The 18285-nt window shown below is 37.0% G+C and overlaps 1 protein-coding gene across 3 annotated transcripts in view; it reads right to left on the bottom strand.

The window, feature by feature from the left end:
* LRRC49 (leucine rich repeat containing 49) overlaps nt 1-18285 on the bottom strand; it is a 158379-nt gene that overhangs the window by 129475 nt on the left and 10619 nt on the right. For all 3 annotated transcript variants that reach the window (XM_001928481.7, XM_005659880.3, XM_021100865.1), the window contains 2 exons: nt 10636-10702; nt 2226-2369 (listed from right to left, as the gene is read on the bottom strand). In XM_001928481.7, coding sequence (XP_001928516.1) covers nt 2226-2369; nt 10636-10702 — 211 coding nt within the window. The remainder of the gene's footprint in view (nt 1-2225; nt 2370-10635; nt 10703-18285) is intronic.

Genomic DNA, 18285 nt, shown 5'->3' with positions numbered 1-18285 from the left:
AGGAGAGACAACCACTCTTTAACACAGTCTTTCATCTAAGGATTACTAGCTATTGAGGAAAATCAAAACCATAAGAGAAAAAAAAAAAGAAAGTATAAGTATGGTAACTGACCCTGGAGAAAAGAAGAGATAGGTTGAAAAAAAGACTTCAGATTTAAGTCTCTTGACTCTTTTAGGAAAAAGATATTTCAAAAAAATATGATATCACTTAAAACTGGAATCTAATATACAGCATAAACGAACATTTCCACAGAAAAGAAAATCATAGACTTGAAGAATAGACTTGTGGCTGCCCTGGGGGGAGAGGGAGGGAGTAGGAGGGATCTGGAGCTTGGGGTTAACGGATGCAAACTATTGCTCTTGGAATGAATTTACAATGAGATCCTGCTGTGTAGCATTGAGAACTACGTCTAGATACTTAAATCGCAACACAACAATGGGAGGAAAAAGTATATATACATGTATGTGTAACTTGGTCCTCATGCTGTACAGCAGAAAAATAAATAAATAAATAAATAAATAAATAAATAAAAAAGAAATAGAGTTGTATAGTTTCTTATTTATTCTTATATATACTCATAATTTCTAATAAGTTAATATGCATGAGCATGATAATTATGATAATTACATCATATGCACAATTCTTAATAAATCTTTTTAAATTTTAGCAATTAATATGATTTCCTTTTCCTTAAGATGTTTATTGCTGCCTAATATATAACAGTAATGATTAGACATAATACTCAATGGGAAATTCAAGAAGCAATTTCCTGGATGTATATCATACATTTTCCAAATGAGAAACAAAATGTAGATGGGAATATGCTAGGGCCAAGAGATTTCTGTACCCCATTCTACCAAAGCTTTTTGGATTCTTACCACACCAAATATCCCGAGGACAGATTAAGGTCAGCCTGAGCACTTCTTAGAGACTCAGCAATGTTAACAGATTAACTCAATCTGAATGTCTTTTAAAATAAACAAGCCATTTTCAATCTTAAACTCAATCTGGGGAGGGCTGGCAGAATTTAGAGGCTCTGGAATAAATCCATGTCTTGGAGAAGGTTTCAAAATTATCCCAACCTCCTAGAAAATATGAGCATTACTTGGCTCAGATTTTCTGGGAAAACACCAAAATGAAACCAATCTACACAAGGATACCTAGAGGTAAAGCAACATCTACCCCCCAACTTTTTCAAGTGTACCACTTATAGTACATTTAACTGTTTACTAAGGAATTCAATATCTTGAAAAAGTTAAAAATTAGATCGTGCCTTTAAAAGTGCTGATATCCAGCGAAAATTTAATACAGCTTTTCTACTGCACTTAAAATGTTAAAAGAACATGTTTTTATAAATCCTTAGATGTCCTCTTGGCTGGCATTGTATAATACAGCTGAAAGCCATATTTCCAGAGCTGTTCACATGTGTAAAAGTACAAAATAACTGAGCATTAAGCTGTTATTTAGTTGCTAAACTTGAGTAAAACTATAAATCTAAATGAAGTTCATCTCCAGAGTTCAAGTAGCCTTTCTATGGCTTGTCCCCATAATACTAACTCTATCTCTCTTGCTCACATGCCAGCTGCTCTCTACCACATTTATGTCTTATTTTCAGGGTCAGGAAGCCAAAAAGGACTCAAGAAACAATCTAGCCCAATAACCTCACTTTAGAGAAAACTAAACTGAGGCTTACAAACTTTAAGTGATTTACCTAAGGTTGCACAGCTAAGGAGAGATGAAGCTGAGACCAGCACTAGGCCTCTGATGTCCTGTGCAACCATGCTCTTTCCACCACATCAAGCTGCCTTTTGAAAAACTGCAAAGAATATATTTACGTATGTCTTCAAAGCCTTCAACCTCTCCTCTGTGCCTTTTCCCTCTCAGTGCAAAAATTTATCTACTTTTAGTCACCAATAACCTTCTTTCTTATTAATTCTATTCCTACAACAACACAGGAAAGGAATCAGTAGCCATCTACCCCTAGCTGATTCATTTATTGATAACACTTTTCTAATTTTATATTTGTCTTTTAGAATGGAAAACACCTAACATTTCCCAAATCAAAATATGATAAAGCATAACAATTATATCCACAATTAAAATTCAGGAAAAAACTAAAGTACTTTAGATTTTTACTTTGTAGAAAACAATAGTACAACATTTATTTCATTTTCTCAAAAAAGAAAAGCCAAAAATCACATACTGATTCCATTTTAATACTCACCACAAAAGTGATTTGATTGTGTCGCAGGTTAAGTTCAGTCAGTGAATCCAGCCCATTAAGATTGTCAACGTGACTTAAAAGGTTCCTGGCAAGATTTAAAACTCTCAAATCACACAAATGATTGACATTTTCAATTTTGGTAATCTGTTAAAAAATAAGGAAGGGATGATTAGCAGGCATAAATCTCAAATATGCTGTTATAAAAATCCTAAAATAAAATAGACATTGGATTCAGTGACAAGTTTATAGGAAAACATTTAAAAATCTATTTCCAACTTCAACATAGTTCTGGAAGTCCTAGCCACAGCAATCAGAGAAGTAAAAGAAATAAAAGGAATCCAAATTGGAAAGGAAGAAGTAAAACTATCACTATTTGCAGATGACATGATACTATACCTAGAGAATCCTAAAGGTTCTACCAGAAAACTGTTAGAGCTCATCCACGAATTTGGCAAAGTCGCAGGATACAAAATCAATACACATAAATCGACAGCATTTCTATACACTAACAATGAAAGAGCAAAAAGAGAAATTAGGGAAGCAATCCTGTTTACCATCACATCCAAAAGAATAAAATACCTAGGAGTAAACCTACCTAAAGAGACAAAAGACCTGTACCCTGAAAACTATAAGACACTGATGAAAGAAATCAAAAGATGACACAAATAGATGGAAAGATATACCATGCTCGTGGATTGTAAGAGTTAATATTATCAAAATGACTATACTACCTAAGGCAATCTACAGATTCAATGCAATCCCTATCAAATTACCAAGGACATTTTTCACAGAACTCAAACAAAATATTTTAAAGTTTGTTTCAAAGCACAAAAGACCCAGAATAGCCAAAGACATCCTGAAAAAGAAAAACGGAGATGGAGGAATCAGGCTCCCGCACTTCAGACTATACTACAAAGCAACAATCATCAAAACCGCATGGTACTGGCACAAAGACAGACATATAGATCAGTGGAACAGGTTAGAAAGTCCAGAATTAAACCCACGCACCTACAGCCAACTAATCTATGACCAAGGAGGCAAGAATATACAATGGAGAAAGGACAGCTTGTTCAATAAGTGGTGCTGGGAAAACTGGACAGTCACATGGAAAAGAATGAAATTAGAACACTCCCTAACACCAGACACAAAAATAAATTCCAAATGGATTAAAGACCTAGGTATAAGACCAGACACTATAAAATTCTTAGAGGAAAACATAGGCCAAACACTCTCTGACATAAATGACAGCAACATCTTCTCAGATCCACCTCTCAGAGTATTGTTAACAAAAACAAAAATAAGCAAATGGGACCTAATCAAACTTAAAAGTTTCTGCACAGCAAAGGAAACCCTAAACGACACAAAAAGACAACCCACAGAATGGGAGAAAATCTTTGCAAGTGAATCAAATGACAAGGGATTCATCTCCAAAATTTATAAACAACTTCTGCAGCTCCATACCAAAAATACAAACAACCCCATCAAAAAATGGGCAGAAGATCTAAACAGACAGTTCTCCAAAGAAGACGTACAGATGACCAAAAACACATGAAAAGATGTTCAACATCACTCATTCTTAGAGAAATGCCAATCAAAACCACTCTGAGGTACCACCTTACACCAGCCAGAATGGCCATCATCAAAAAGTCTACAAACAATAAGTGCTGGGGAGGGTGTGGAGAAAAAGGAACACTGGTACACTGTTGGTGGGATTGTAAATTGGTGCAACCACTGTGGAAAGCAGTATGGCGATTCCTCAGAAAACTGAACATAGAACTACCATTTGATCCAGCAATCCCACTCCTGGGCATCTACCCAGAGAAAACCATCACTCACAAAGACACATGTACTCCAATGTTCATTGCAGCACTGTTTACCATAGCCAAAGCATGGAAACAACCTAAATGTCCATCGTCAGAGGAGTGGATCAAGAAGATGTGGTACATATACATAATGGAATATTACTCAGCCATTAAAAAGAACGAAATACTGGCATTTTTTGCAACATGGATGGACCTAGAAACTATCATGCTAAGTGAAGTCAGCCATACAATGAGACACCAACATCAAATGCTGTCACTGACATGTGGAATCCGAAAAAAGGACAGACTGAACTTCTTTGCAGAACAGATGCTGACTCACAGACATTGAAAAACTTATGGTCTCCAGAGGAGACAGTTTGGGGGGGTGGGGGGATGTGCCTGGTCTATGGAATGGAAATCCTGTGAAATCAGATTGTTATGATCATTATACAACTACAGATGTGATAAATTCATTTGAGTAATTAAAAAAAATCTATTTCCAGCTTCCTCTGTTGTAGATATTATGTGGTAACTTGTGAAAGTTAACTAAAAGAACATATTTTATAATTTGACCATGGTAATTATTTTAAGTATTTTATCAAATAATCAATAAATCCAGTGTTTGGGCATCTCTAAGTGCCCAACCCTGTGCCAGGTCTCATGAAGGTACAGAGAAGTACATGTACCAGCTATGAAATTGTAACTACTGTGAGCCCAAGGCATAAGCTCACAATGTTTTGACCACACACTACTACCCTCTGAGAGAAGAGGCAAGGAAAAGGATGATACCAAATTTTCCTTGTTAATTCTCCATTTATGCTGCAGGATCCTGCAAGCAGGCAAGAGTCTGAATGGAAAAGATTCAAGGAACTAGGATCCCCAGTGGAGGGTGAGGATAGATATTCTTTATTAGTGGAAGTGCTTAGATAGGAGACAGATAATATTTAGTCAGGGTACAATATGGTGGACACTGACTGTTTAGAACAAGAGGATTTGAATCATGGAATATACACATGCACATAAGCACATGCACATTCCTACAGCAGAGGAATTCTAGTAGCACAAGTAAGGGTAGTTAAAGGGTATAGCCTGTAAAACAATGAGAGCTCAGCATGATTTTAAGCCTCAGAATTGTAATATAGCAAGCATAGCACAATGGGATGAGTTTTTGTATGACCCAGAAGTTGACCTCTTTGTAGAGGACTACATCAACTTTTAACGCAATGTACTAAAGTAACAATGAGTTATACACATAACATTTTTCTTCTGAACATTAAAAAAAAAAAAATACTTCCGGAGTTTCCATTGTGGCTCCGCAGAAATGAATCCGACTAGGAACCATGCGGTTGTGGGTTCAATCCCTGGCCTCACTCAGTGGGTTAAGGATCTGGTGTTGCCTTGAGCTGTGGTGTAGATTGCAGACACAGCTTGGATCTAGCATTGCTGTGTCTGTGGCATAGGCCAGTAGCTGCAACTCCAATTGGACCCCTAGCCTGGGAACTTCCATGTGTCATGGGTGTGGCCCTAAAAAGCAGAAAACAAATAAACAAAACAAGAGAAACTTATTTCAAATAAAATAGTTCTATATAAAAAAACACTTCACAATCACTAGAGTTTAATTTTCTCATCTGTATTGCCATCATGATATCATCTAAATATTTATATTTAATACTTCAAAACAGATATTGGCTAAAATAGCTTTTTTTAAAATTTATAATCCAGTTTCTATACTATTGTTTGGAACTTCTCTAACATTTAAGAAATACCTAAACATCTAATTCATTTAGGTTCAAGAGGAGAAACCTAAGCATATTTATGACAAATTCAATAATATATAAAGATAACATCTGACCATGCTTTAAAATTTGTTCTTAAGATTTTTGATCTGAAGTTCGCCCTGTGTCACAATGGGATGGGTGGCATCTTGGGAGCACTGGGGCAGCCCAACACAGTGGGTTAAGGATCCAGCACTGCCGCAGCTGTGGCTTAGGTCACAACTATGGCCCAGATCTAATCCCTGGCTCAGGAGCTCCTTACGCTGCAGGGTGGCCCCCCTATACCAAAAGAAAAAAAAAAAAAAGATTTTTGCTCCAACTAATGTAAAATGAAAATAAATTAAAATCTGCAAAATAAGAAACAAGGTTATCAGCATTTGCAGATGACAGAACTGTAAAACAAGATATAGACAAAAACATTTCAAAACTAAATAGGGGACAGAATTTGAAATGTATAGAATCAGTTAAAAGCAAAATAGACACTGTAGGAAATCAGTTATATCAGCATAAGCTTGAGAAATTCTCCTAAGAAAAAAGAGATAGGTACATAGAAAAGCAATATGTAAACATATATGTATACATTTTATACATATACTTTGTATATATAAAACTTTTCTGAACTCAAGAATGATATACAGAATGAGGCAGCACCTGATCTGTATATGATATCTTTCCCCTTCTACAAACAATCCTGGGGCATTTCTTTCTGAAGATAACTTTTCTCCAGTTCCATTTGGTCCTGGTGGGACTTATAATTAGAACGCCTATATTTTAGAGTTCCTTTTCAGTCCGGTGACCCTGAAAAGATACGTTAACTCTCATATATAGGTATCAAGCTGTAATTTAAAAAAAAAAAATCACTGGAGAATTGTTCAGCCTTTTGGTTTGTAATCAGACAGGCCAAAATTGTGTGCAACATCAATAAATGGAATAAAGTCTGTTACTAGTTGCAGCCATGGACAAAGTCATAGGCATATAACAAATGACAAAAACTCCAGGCAAACGCCAGCGTAGGGTAAGAGCAGAGTTCTTCATTAGTTAATAAATTTTTACAGCCAGAAGAACAGGTGATAGGAATGTTCAAAAGCCCAATCCTGGGTCACACTGATCAGAAAGGGTCTCAAGGTAGACAGCGGAGCTTCTTAATACCTCCAGGAAAGCCATATACTCTAGTCCTATGTATGTGTATAAGAGTAACTCAGACTGCTCCAACTGAATGAAAGCAACCTTCCTACTCAGCAATACTGAACGGAAAGATGTCTCCTTACAAGCAAGTAATAACAGAAAGGGCAACTCTCCCTGAAGGAAACGATGTCACCGAAAAAAAGATTCTTCTTGAAGCACATTTGTGTCCATGTTAAAGCAAGTATTTACCAAGAAAACATTTTCTGGTAGATTAAAAAAAAGATCTAGGTCATAAATTGAGAGTCAACCTCCCATATTTCTCTGTATTCTTCCTACTCACATATAACCAATTGCTAAATCTTGATGTTTCTACTTTTTAAATATTTCTCCAACTGCCCCTGTTATATTCCTATTGCTACTACTTTAAGTTGCCATCACTTCTCACCAAAATTAGTGAATTAGTCTCAGCTGTTCTGTCTCTGCTTTCACCTCCCCCCAGTTCTTTTCATTCCCCGGTCTGCTTCTTGCACACTGTTACTATTCCTCCGAATGTTTTCACATTCGCAAACCAATTATATTTCATTTCACAATGTATACCAAGTATCATTTTTATTTCCAATGGAAATAAATTCAAAACACAAAAAAACCCACTTAATTTTCTTTTCGTTTTTTAACTGATACTTAATTTTTAGTTTTTTTTTTTTTAGAGTTGTACATTGTTTCATCTTGAATACTATATATTCTGACTTCTTAGTTACTAAGACTGTCTTTTACTTTGAAATACTCCAAATTTCTAGTTATTGGATTTAAGTATTTTAAAACCAGGCTCAGATTTTCACTTAAAATGGCTCTCTTATAGTTACAGAACCTTGAATAATTTGTGTGGTACAAATGTTTAATCTTAATACACAGAATATCACAAACTTACGCTAAAGTTATAAGACACATAACACAGGTCAGCTAAAAAGGAATGAAGCATTTTTCGTCAACATAATGGTTGGTAAATAATCTCTACACGTAATATATAGATGAAGTGATGTTATTCATTTACCAATTTCTCTCATAGATCTTGCATGATGCCTATGAATTATTAGAGATACACTATAATATAAAAACCACATAAATGCTTATTTCTCATATATACATTTTAACTTTAGAAAAACTATCACTAACACAAAAGGTTTCTTATAATTATGAACAGATTTAAAACAGTGGGCTACACAAAGATAAAATAGCAGTTCCTTAGTATGCCATTCAGAGCCCTCTGTAATCTGGCCCTATTCCTACATCTCTTGCCTCATGTCTCACTATCCCTCATCATGTGCTAAATTCTCTAGCAGTAAAAATTTTTTTTTTTTTTTTTTTTTTTTTGTCTTTTGTTGTTGTTGTTGTTGCTATCTCTCTTGGGCCGCTTCCGCGGCATATGTAGGTTCCCAGGCTAGGGGTCGAATCGGAGCTGTAGCCACCGGCCTATGCCAGAGCCACAGCAACGCGGGATCCGAGCCGCGTCTGCAACCTACACCACAGCTCACAGCAATGCCGGATCGTTAACCCACTGAGCAAGGGCAGGGACCGAACCCGCAACCTCATGGTTCCTAGTCGGATTCGTTAACCACTGCGCCACGACGGGAACTTCCTAGCAGTAAAAAATATTTAACATACTGTTTTTAGTCTCAGTGTTTTTGCACATAATCTCTTACTATTAACACTTTAATTCTTCTTCTCCTTCCGCCACCATCTAACTAACTGGGTAACTATCCCTCTACTAGAGTGACACTAACCAGCATGTAGAGCCGGACAATTCCTGGGCCAACAACACTCCTCCTTCTGTGTGCATCCAGAGGTAGACATAGAGATGGAGCTGGGATGAGATTTGAGCCTAGCAGATGTGGCCTATTAATTACATTTGCTTTTCAACAAAGCCATTATGACTAAGAGCTATTAGAAGGCCTAGAGAGATAACAATGAGGTTTATGCCTGCTCGACTGCAAGTGGCAGATCTTGTTCAATAGGCAGGGCCTCCCAGATCATCCCACAATGTACACTTACCACCTCAGGTGAGGTTTTACCTTCTGCATGAGTATGTAGCCCATGTAACTACTCATGAATAGGTACTCACATTGCAAGGACTAAAATTTAAGAGCAAAGGGTTTAAAAAATAGGCAGGATGCTCTGAGAGAGAAGAATAAGGAGGGAGAACACAACAAACCAGAGAAATTAAGACAAATATACAGGAAGACAAGTTGATCAAAGAGAATAATCATCCCAGATTACATAGTAACCAGGGATATATAAATCAAAACCATAAGGAGACGCCACTTCATACCAATTCAACTGGCAAACATTAAGAAGTTTGACAAGGGAGCTCCTGTCGTGGCTCAGTGGAAACGAATCTGACTAGTATCCATGAGGACACAGGTTTGACCCGTGGCCTCGCTCAGAGGGTTAAGGATCCAGCGTTGCCGTGAACTGCAGTGTAGGTCACAGGCTCAGACCTGGTGTTGCTACGGCTATGGTGTAGGCCAGTGGCTACAGCTCTGATTCGACCCCTAGCCTGGGAACCTCCATGTGCCATGGATGTGGCCCTAAAAAGACAAAGAAAAAGATGTGTCCTAATCCATTATGACTGATAGCTTCATAAGAAGAGGGAAAACTGGACACTAACACACAGAGGAGAATGCCATATGGAAACAAAGAGACATAAGGACAAGGCCATGTGACAATGGAAGCCGAAGGATGTATCTACAAGCAAAGGAATGCCAAGGATTGCCAAAAAAAACCCAGATGCTAGGGAAAAAAAAAAAAAAAGTCTGACAATTCCAAATGTTGAAAAGGATATGAAGCAACAGGATCTATTATGTGTTACTGGTGGGAATATAAACTGGTACAATCACTTTGTGAACAATTTGGCATTACCTTTGAAAGTTAGATGTTTAAATAACCTGTGACCCATCAGTTTCGCTCCTAGATATATACCTTAAAGTACATATGATGTATGGAATAAACATGTACAAGAATGTTCCTAGAAATACTACCCTAGTAGGAAACAAAACAAAAAACAACCAAAAAGGAGTCAACCCAAATGTATTTCAAAAATAAAATGGAGAAAAAGGTTTTTGTATAATCAAAACATGGAACATAACAATAAAGATAAATAAACTAAAGCTACATAGTCGAAATAGGAGAATCTCAGTAACATAATGTTGTATCCAAAAAGCAATACTCAATGACAATATATAGCTTGACATCTTTTTAAAATTAAAAGACAATACTACTAAACAATATTTTATTTAGACACACATATGTGTGATAAAACCAACTAAAAACACCCACAAAGGAATGATACATGGGAAATATAGAATATTGATATCTTAGAATAAAGAAGGAATACTTAAGTAGAAGAAAATCATTAGCAACATTTTAATTCTTGGGTTGAGGTTGGCTATAAATTAATAAAAGAGTAAATAAGAAACAAAATTGTCATAAATATAAGAATTCTAAATGTTTTATAGGTTTTATCTATCATTTGCTACTGAAAAATACCATATGTTAGATGAAGGGTTTAACACCTTAATATCACACCTAATTTCAGTGACTCAGGAAAGGAACTCTTAAAAAATTCAACAAAGGTTTAATTCTTAAAACCTTTATACCAAATTTCCTAGACTTTTGTCAAAAAAGAAAGAAATGAAAGGGGTTTAACAATACCTGATTTCCATGAAGGTCTAAGACATCTAAGCTTTTTAGATTCTCCAGATTTGAAATTTTCTTGATTCTGAAAACCAGAATAAGTAGAGTGGAAATAAAGATGCATCACATTTATTGTAAATCAAAACACGCAATAGCATAATTCATTTTAATGTATTCTTTCTCTCCAGATTGACAGAGATAAATAGACACAGAAAGGGGGTAGGGAGATTTTATATAATTATACATATTTAAAAATATTTTTCCACTGATTTAATTATAATGTTAAAGATGGCATCCCACTGGGGGAAATGTCCCAAAGACAGATTAAAAGTCCTATCTTTATTAAAAAGCCATTCTACTTCTAAGAATTGTAGCACAAGGCATTTATTCAAGGGAATTCCCTTCACTTTCAGAATATAGTCTAAACTTCTTACCTCAGTCCAAGGCCCTCACCTAGCTGGCTGCTGACTTCTTCCACCCTATCTCCTACCATGGCTCAGGCTCACCCACTCACTCTGCTCCAGTCATAAGGGCTTTCTCGCTATCTCTAACTAGACAATTCATTTCTGCCTCGGGGTGTTTACCCCTTGCTGTTCCTTCTTCTTTCATATTCTTCCCCCAGAATTTCAAATGGCTCACTCTTCACATTATTCAAGTCTCAGCTCTAATATCTTCATAGATCAGCATTTCCAGATGACCCTATCAAAAATAGCTCCTCCTCCCTGTCTCCATCACACTCTCCTTCCCCTGTTTTAATGGACTTCACTGCATTTATCCATGCCTAAAATTTTATTATTTATGTGGATACTTTTTTTATGACCTTCTTCCTCAAACCAAAATGTGAACTTCAAGACAATAGAAACTTTGACATGTCCTCTGCTTTATCCCCAGCACTCATGATAATGCCTGGCACCCAATAAATATTTGTTTAATCAAGGAATGAACATATGGACTAAATGAGTTTTATGTACAAGGCTTTTCATAACAGGTGATTTATGAATTTGTCACCTACATCACAGCCACAGCAACACAGGATTCAAGCCACATCTGCGACCTACACCACAGTTCACAGCAATGCTGGATCCTTAACCCACTGAGCGAGGCCAAGGATCGAACCCGCAACCTCATGATTACTAGTTGGGTTTGTTAACCACTGAGACACGATGGGAACTCCAAAGAGAGAATAATAATAGTGAATATTAATAATAAAAAGAATAATCATAATGGCAGCCGAACCAGATGGTAAAACAGACAAAACTTTGAACAAAATTACTCCTCTGTCTACTTTGCTCCTAGAACAATTGGAGAAAATTAGAAGTACCCTAATAATATGACTTAGGACAGAGTGATGCTTTCTAACTGTAACTTAACCTCATAGCTATTAGAGAAGACTTTTATTCAATTCTTTTATAATCCCACGCTCACATTCTCTAAAATAGTAGTTCTCAAACTTTTGTCTATGTCAGAATCATTCGGAGGGCTTGCTAAAACACAAATCACCGAGTTTTTGGAATAGGGTCCAAAAATTTGCATTTCTAACAAGTTCTTGGATGGTGCTGATGATGCTGGAACTAGAATCACATTCTGACAAGTATCCTAAAATACAGACATTCTTCCTTATCAAATCTCAAATCCCCCCTCATATAAGCTTTATACTAAAGACTAGTCTGAGGAAATAATCCGATATGGAGACAAAGATTTATGAACAAGGATATTCATCACAATACACACACAAAGGAAACAATATAAATCTAACAAAAGGGAAATAAGTAAATTATTACATATATCCATATATATTATGTAGCTCTTAAAAATATTTTTAAAAAACATTTAATGACAAGAGAAGACATAAATAATAAAATACATAAATATTCAGGTGAAAAACACTTGGAATAAAAATTAATTCTATAAAACTGTAATATATGAGTATAGAATGGTTTACTCAGTGTTGATAACCAAAACTTAGAAATATAACAAAGGGATGACAACATGCCCTTTCCTTTTATCACAGCACCGCCAACAAGCCTACCTAAGGGTCATCTGACTATTTACAACTGAAGTGCTCAAACTCTGTAAAATTATATATTAACTTATAGAAAACTAATAAGATGTAATGATAATTTTTGCCAAATAGGAATGTAGTTTGTTTCTGTCTGATAAAGGATAACATAGAGGGTTATGATTTCAGTGCTTTGTAGGATATTAACCTGCTTTATAACAATCTTATTCCAGCATTATTTTTCATTGATTCTATGTCAGTTTCTCTTATCCTCCTTTGAACCAGCTTTGTCATCCTACTGGTTCCCTCACTATTGAGTTAATTAAAACTTTGGCCTGTAATTACTATCTATTGGTCTGAGAATTTTATATATATATATTTTTTTTTTGCTATTTCTTGGGCCGCTCCCACGGCATATGGAGGTTCCCAGGCTAGGGGTCGAATCGGAGCTGCAGCCACCGGCCTACGGCCTAGGCCGGAGCCACAGCAACGCGGGATCCGAGCTGCATCTGCAACCTACACCACAATTCACGGCAACACCGGATCGTTAACCCACTGAGCAAGGGCAGGGACCGAACCCGCAACCTCATGGTTCCTAGTCGGATTCGTTAACCACTGCACCACGACGGGAACTCCTATATTTTTAACATGTTTTAAATGATACACAAAGGATGGAGACTGTCTCAGCCCAAGGTCCTTGATTTGGAGGACCAATGAAATCTGTTTCGTATTTATCAGAAACTCTGGCACCTTTAAGGCACTTTAATCACAGAAGCCTTCTGATGTGCTATGTCTTCTCACAGCATTCCACCAGGGCCACATATATGGTTAAGCTATCCAGTAATACAGTTCCTATCTGTTGTGACTTCAAGCATTTTCTTAGCTTTAACATACAATGGCTTTATGACTCTCACTTCAGATTCTGATTTCCCAAGTGAACAGGAATAAAAATAAATAAGTCACTCAGTTAAACCCAAGGCCAGTAAAACATCTTGCTATCTCGCTCTCATAAACTGCCTTAGCCATAGATTCTTTCCCTACCCCTGGCTCCTAAAGTAACATAAAAACAAATCCAATTCTAAAGAATTCAGAAGCAAATGAAGGCATCAATTGACATAGGAAGCTACTGGCCAGACTAAGTACTGATGTTAGGAATCTGAAGAATCCTAATCAGTTCTTAAATAATTGAGGATTTTTACACTGAAAACAATGACCTGAAAGATTTTATTGAAAAAGTTCTCCCATTAAACAGAACTGAACTAGACAAAGACAAGGCTCACTCATCACCTCAGCAGCTACAGATCTCTGGGGATACACCACATCTTGTCTCTGCAGCTGCATTATGTGACTGATGCCAGAATAAGGACCCCGCTGTAGGATCTGTATAAAGGCTAGGCTTTTCAGGTGTCAGAGACAAATCCTTAAGTGGGAACCTTTAAGAAATCAAAAGGAAAGAAATATGGAATCCCAGGTCTGGTAGAGAATTCTGTTATCTATAGTCCTGGGGGATAAGAAGAAAATCCAGAGAAGTTCTATTTATTAGCCTGTGATCATCAGCACAGCAGAAGATCTTACAAGGATTAAGGGATATAGAAAGCAGAAGAGTTAGATGTCAAGAACTTCAATAGCAAAGTCATAGAGAGTGTTGGGAGATCTTCTGTAGCAATGTAAATTTCATATACGGAATCTGAGCATAGTCTTTCTAGCTTTGGGGCAGAAATTTGTTGGCTCTGCTTGATTTCAAAGGCATATGGTTGCACTGGACTTTTCAATATGTGGTTCCATTGCTTTGGACTGAAAGACAGTACAGTGCTTTGCAATGTGGGAGAGAAGATACTTTCTAGATTTAACCAGCAGGGGGCAAGAAGTCATCCAAGACAAACATGAAGAGACAGTGTGGCAGATGTGTTTCTCTCTTTTTTAGCATCCCTCAGCCAGGATTGCCTATCTTCACCAAAGTACTGCTTCAGTATAGATTTGTATCTTCAAGGCTCACAGGCCCCTTGTGATGACAAAGTCAGCTGGCTGGAGAGCAGCTGGCATATGTTTTAGGGATCGGATTTGTATTGTTCTGATATGTCAGAAATATGCAATTTGGAAGAATGAAATGTAATCTTCCATGTTTTCTTTTCAAGAACACTAACAGTTCTATAACTGTCAAGCAGCTATTTTAGGTGAAAGGCAAAGTAAAATATGAACAAAAGCAAACAAACAAAAAGATGGATGGGTAGGAAGAGAAAGACAGACTAGTGTCTTCAAGGCACAAATTATTTAAAAAATAAAATAAAATAAGGGAGTTCCCACTGTGGCTCAGTGGTTAATGAACCCGACTAGCATGCATGAGGACTTGGCCTCAATCCTTGGCCTCGCTCAGTGGGTTAAGGATCCAGCGTTGCCGTGAGCTGTGGTATAGGTCGCAGATGAACCTCAGACCTGGTGTTTCTGTGTCTACAGCTGCGATAGGACCCCTAGACTGGGAACCTCCATGTGCTGTGGGTACAGCCCTAAAAAAGAAAAAAAATACATGAATAAATAAATAAATAAAATATGAGTTTCCATCGTGGCTCAGTGGTTAACGAACCTGACTAGTAACTATGAGGTTTTGGGTTCAGTCCTCGGCTTCGCTCAGAGGGTTAAGGATCCGGCATTGCCATGAACTGTGGTGTAGGTCACAGATGTGGCTTGGATCCTGCATTGCTGTGGCTGTGATGTAGGCCAGCAGCTGTAGCTCCGATGCAACCACTAGCCCAGGAACTTCCATATGCCACAGGTGCAGCCTTAACAAAAACAAATAAAATAAAAAATTGTTAAGAATGTAAAAGGTTATTTCCAAGAAGCCAGAGAAGCTGAAACAAAGAAGCAGGAATGTGGGGGGAAAACGGGAGCTCTCGTGCACTGTTAGTGGGAATGTAAACTGGTGTAGCCACTTTGGAAAACATTATAAAAGTTCCTCAAAAAATTAAAAGTGGAACTACCATATGATCCAGTAATTCCACTCCTGGCTATATATCTGAAGAAAGCAAAAACACAATTGAAAAGATAGATGCACCGCTATGCTCACTGCAGCCTTACTTACAATAGCTAAGATATGCATGCAATTCAAGTGCCCATCAATAGATGAATGGATAAAAAAGACATGAATATATACACAATGGATTATTACTCAACCATAAAAAGAATGAAATTTTGCCATTTTCAGTAACATGGATAGACCTAGAGGGTATTACAATAGGTGCAACAAATCAGACAGAGATTTCACTTATACATGGAAATTAAAAGGCAAAACAAATGAAGAAATACAACAAAACAAAAACAGTTATAGATAAAGAGAACAAACAGGTAGTTGCCAGAAGGGAAATGGTGGGGGAAAAAGAAGTAGGTGAGGGAGATTAAGAAGCATAAACTTCCAGTTGCAAAATAAATGACTCATGGGTAGGAAATGTATAGTGTGAGAAATATAGTCAATAATTATATAATACATTTATATGGTGACATATCATAACTGTACTTATTGTGGTGATCATTTTGAAACACAGAAATATCAAATCACTATGCTGCATAACACAGTGTTGAAGGTCAGTTATACTTCAAAACAAACAAACTTATAGAAAAGGAGGTTGTATTTGTGGTCATCAAAGAAGACAGGTAAGGGGGGAGTGGGGAGACTCAAGGCAGTCAAAGGTACAAACTTCCAGTTATAAGATAAAGTACTAGGGATGGAATGTACCACATGATAAATATAATTAACACTACTGTATGTTATATATGAAATTTGTTAAGAAAATAAATCCTGAGTTCTCACTACAAGAAAAAATTCTATTTGTATTTCTTTAATTTTGTATCTATATGAATGATGATGGATAGTCACTAAACTTATTTTGATAATCATTTCATGATGTATGTAAGTCAAATAATTATACTGCACATCTTAAACTTATACAATGTTGTATGTCAATTATATCTCAATGAAAACTGGAAGAAAACAAAAACAAAAAACTATGTACTCAAGGACTAAAATCAGGGCCTAAAAACCATGATGCTAAAGAACAAAGAGAAGCTAGACAAACAAATCAAAATAAATGGAATAAAGAAAACAAAAACAAAAAAACTATTTATCTTGCAACTCTAATACTCTTGATCCTATAATTCCCCTAAATGCCTCTATGCTACCATAATGCTTAATTTAACACTTGAATCAACTATAAGTGATAAACCACATTGATGGGAACTTTCAAGAAACCAAAGAGAACAAACATAAGCCTAGAATTCTGGGACATGATCCTGGAAAAGGGATCTTATGTTACCATTGGACAGTGAGAATAAAGAGGTAATTTAAGGAGTTCCTATCCTGGCTCAGTGGAAATGAATGTGACTAGTATCCATGAGGATGCAGGTTTGATCCCTGGCCTTGCTCAGTGGGTTAAGGATCTGGCGCTGCCGTCAGCTGTGGTATAGGTCACAGACACGGCTCAGACCTGGTGTTGCTGTGGCTTAGGCCAGTGGCTAGAGCTCCAATTCAACCCCTAGCCTGAGAACCTCCATATGCCATGGATATGGCCCTAAAAAAGACCAAAAAAGAAAAAAAAAAAAAAAAGGTAATTCAAAGTCCATGCTGGGGTGGAGAGAAGGGAGAATAGGAAGGAGAGAAACCAAACTTGGGTATAACACTGTAGCTAAACTTCGTGATAATATAAAAATCTCTTTTTTTTCTGTCTTTTCTCTTTTAAGGGCCACACCCGCAGCATATGGAGGTTCCCAGGCTAGGGGTCTAATTGGAGCTGTAGCCTCCGGCCTACACCACAGCCACAGCAATGCCAGATCCGAGCTGCGTCTATGACCTACGCCACAGCTTCCAGCAACACCGGATCCTTAACCCATTGAGCAAGGCCAGGGATTGAACCTGCAACCTCATGGTTCCTGTCTGATTTGTTTCCACTGCATCACAACGGAAACTCCGTAAAAATCATTTTTGGATCTTGCTAAACAGCCCTTCTTTGTAGGCATTATTAAAACTACTCAGTAAAACAGAATGATGAGAAAAGACCCAAACAAGTCTCAAGGAAATCAGTCAGAAATTGTGTGGCTGCCCTAAAAAATAGTGCCTTACAGAAGGCACATACAAGGGGAAGTTCATACAAGATGTAATATTAAATACATATGAAATACCATCTGAACAAGAATAAATTAGTATAGTTGTCACTGAGTATCAGCCAAGTATTGGTTCCTGGATCCCCATGGATATCAAAATCTGTAGATGCTCAAGTCATTTGTGTGAAACAGCAGAGTATATATAGACTTTAAATCATCTCTAGACTACTCATAATATGTACTACAATGTAAATGCTATATAAGTAGTTTCTATGAGCATGGCAAATTCGAATTTTGCTTTTTGGAACTTCCTGAAATATTTTTTTCAAATATTTTCAATCCTTAGTTGGTTGAATCATGGATGAGAAACTAGATACAGACAGCTGACCACAATTTGACAATCACATGGTATCAAATGTCTACTCTTAGATGTTCCCTTCATGGCTCAGCGGTTAATGAACCCAGCTGGGATCCATGAGGATGTGGGTTCGATCCCTGGCCTTGCTCAGTGGGTTAAGGATCTGGCATTGCCATGAACTGTAGCGTAGGTCGCAGATGCAGTTAAGATCTTGTGTTGCTAT

Source organism: Sus scrofa, chromosome 1, assembly GCF_000003025.6.
Source record: "Sus scrofa isolate TJ Tabasco breed Duroc chromosome 1, Sscrofa11.1, whole genome shotgun sequence".
Taxonomy (NCBI): Eukaryota; Metazoa; Chordata; class Mammalia; order Artiodactyla; family Suidae; genus Sus; species Sus scrofa.
This window is presented reverse-complemented; position numbering and strand designations above follow the sequence as displayed.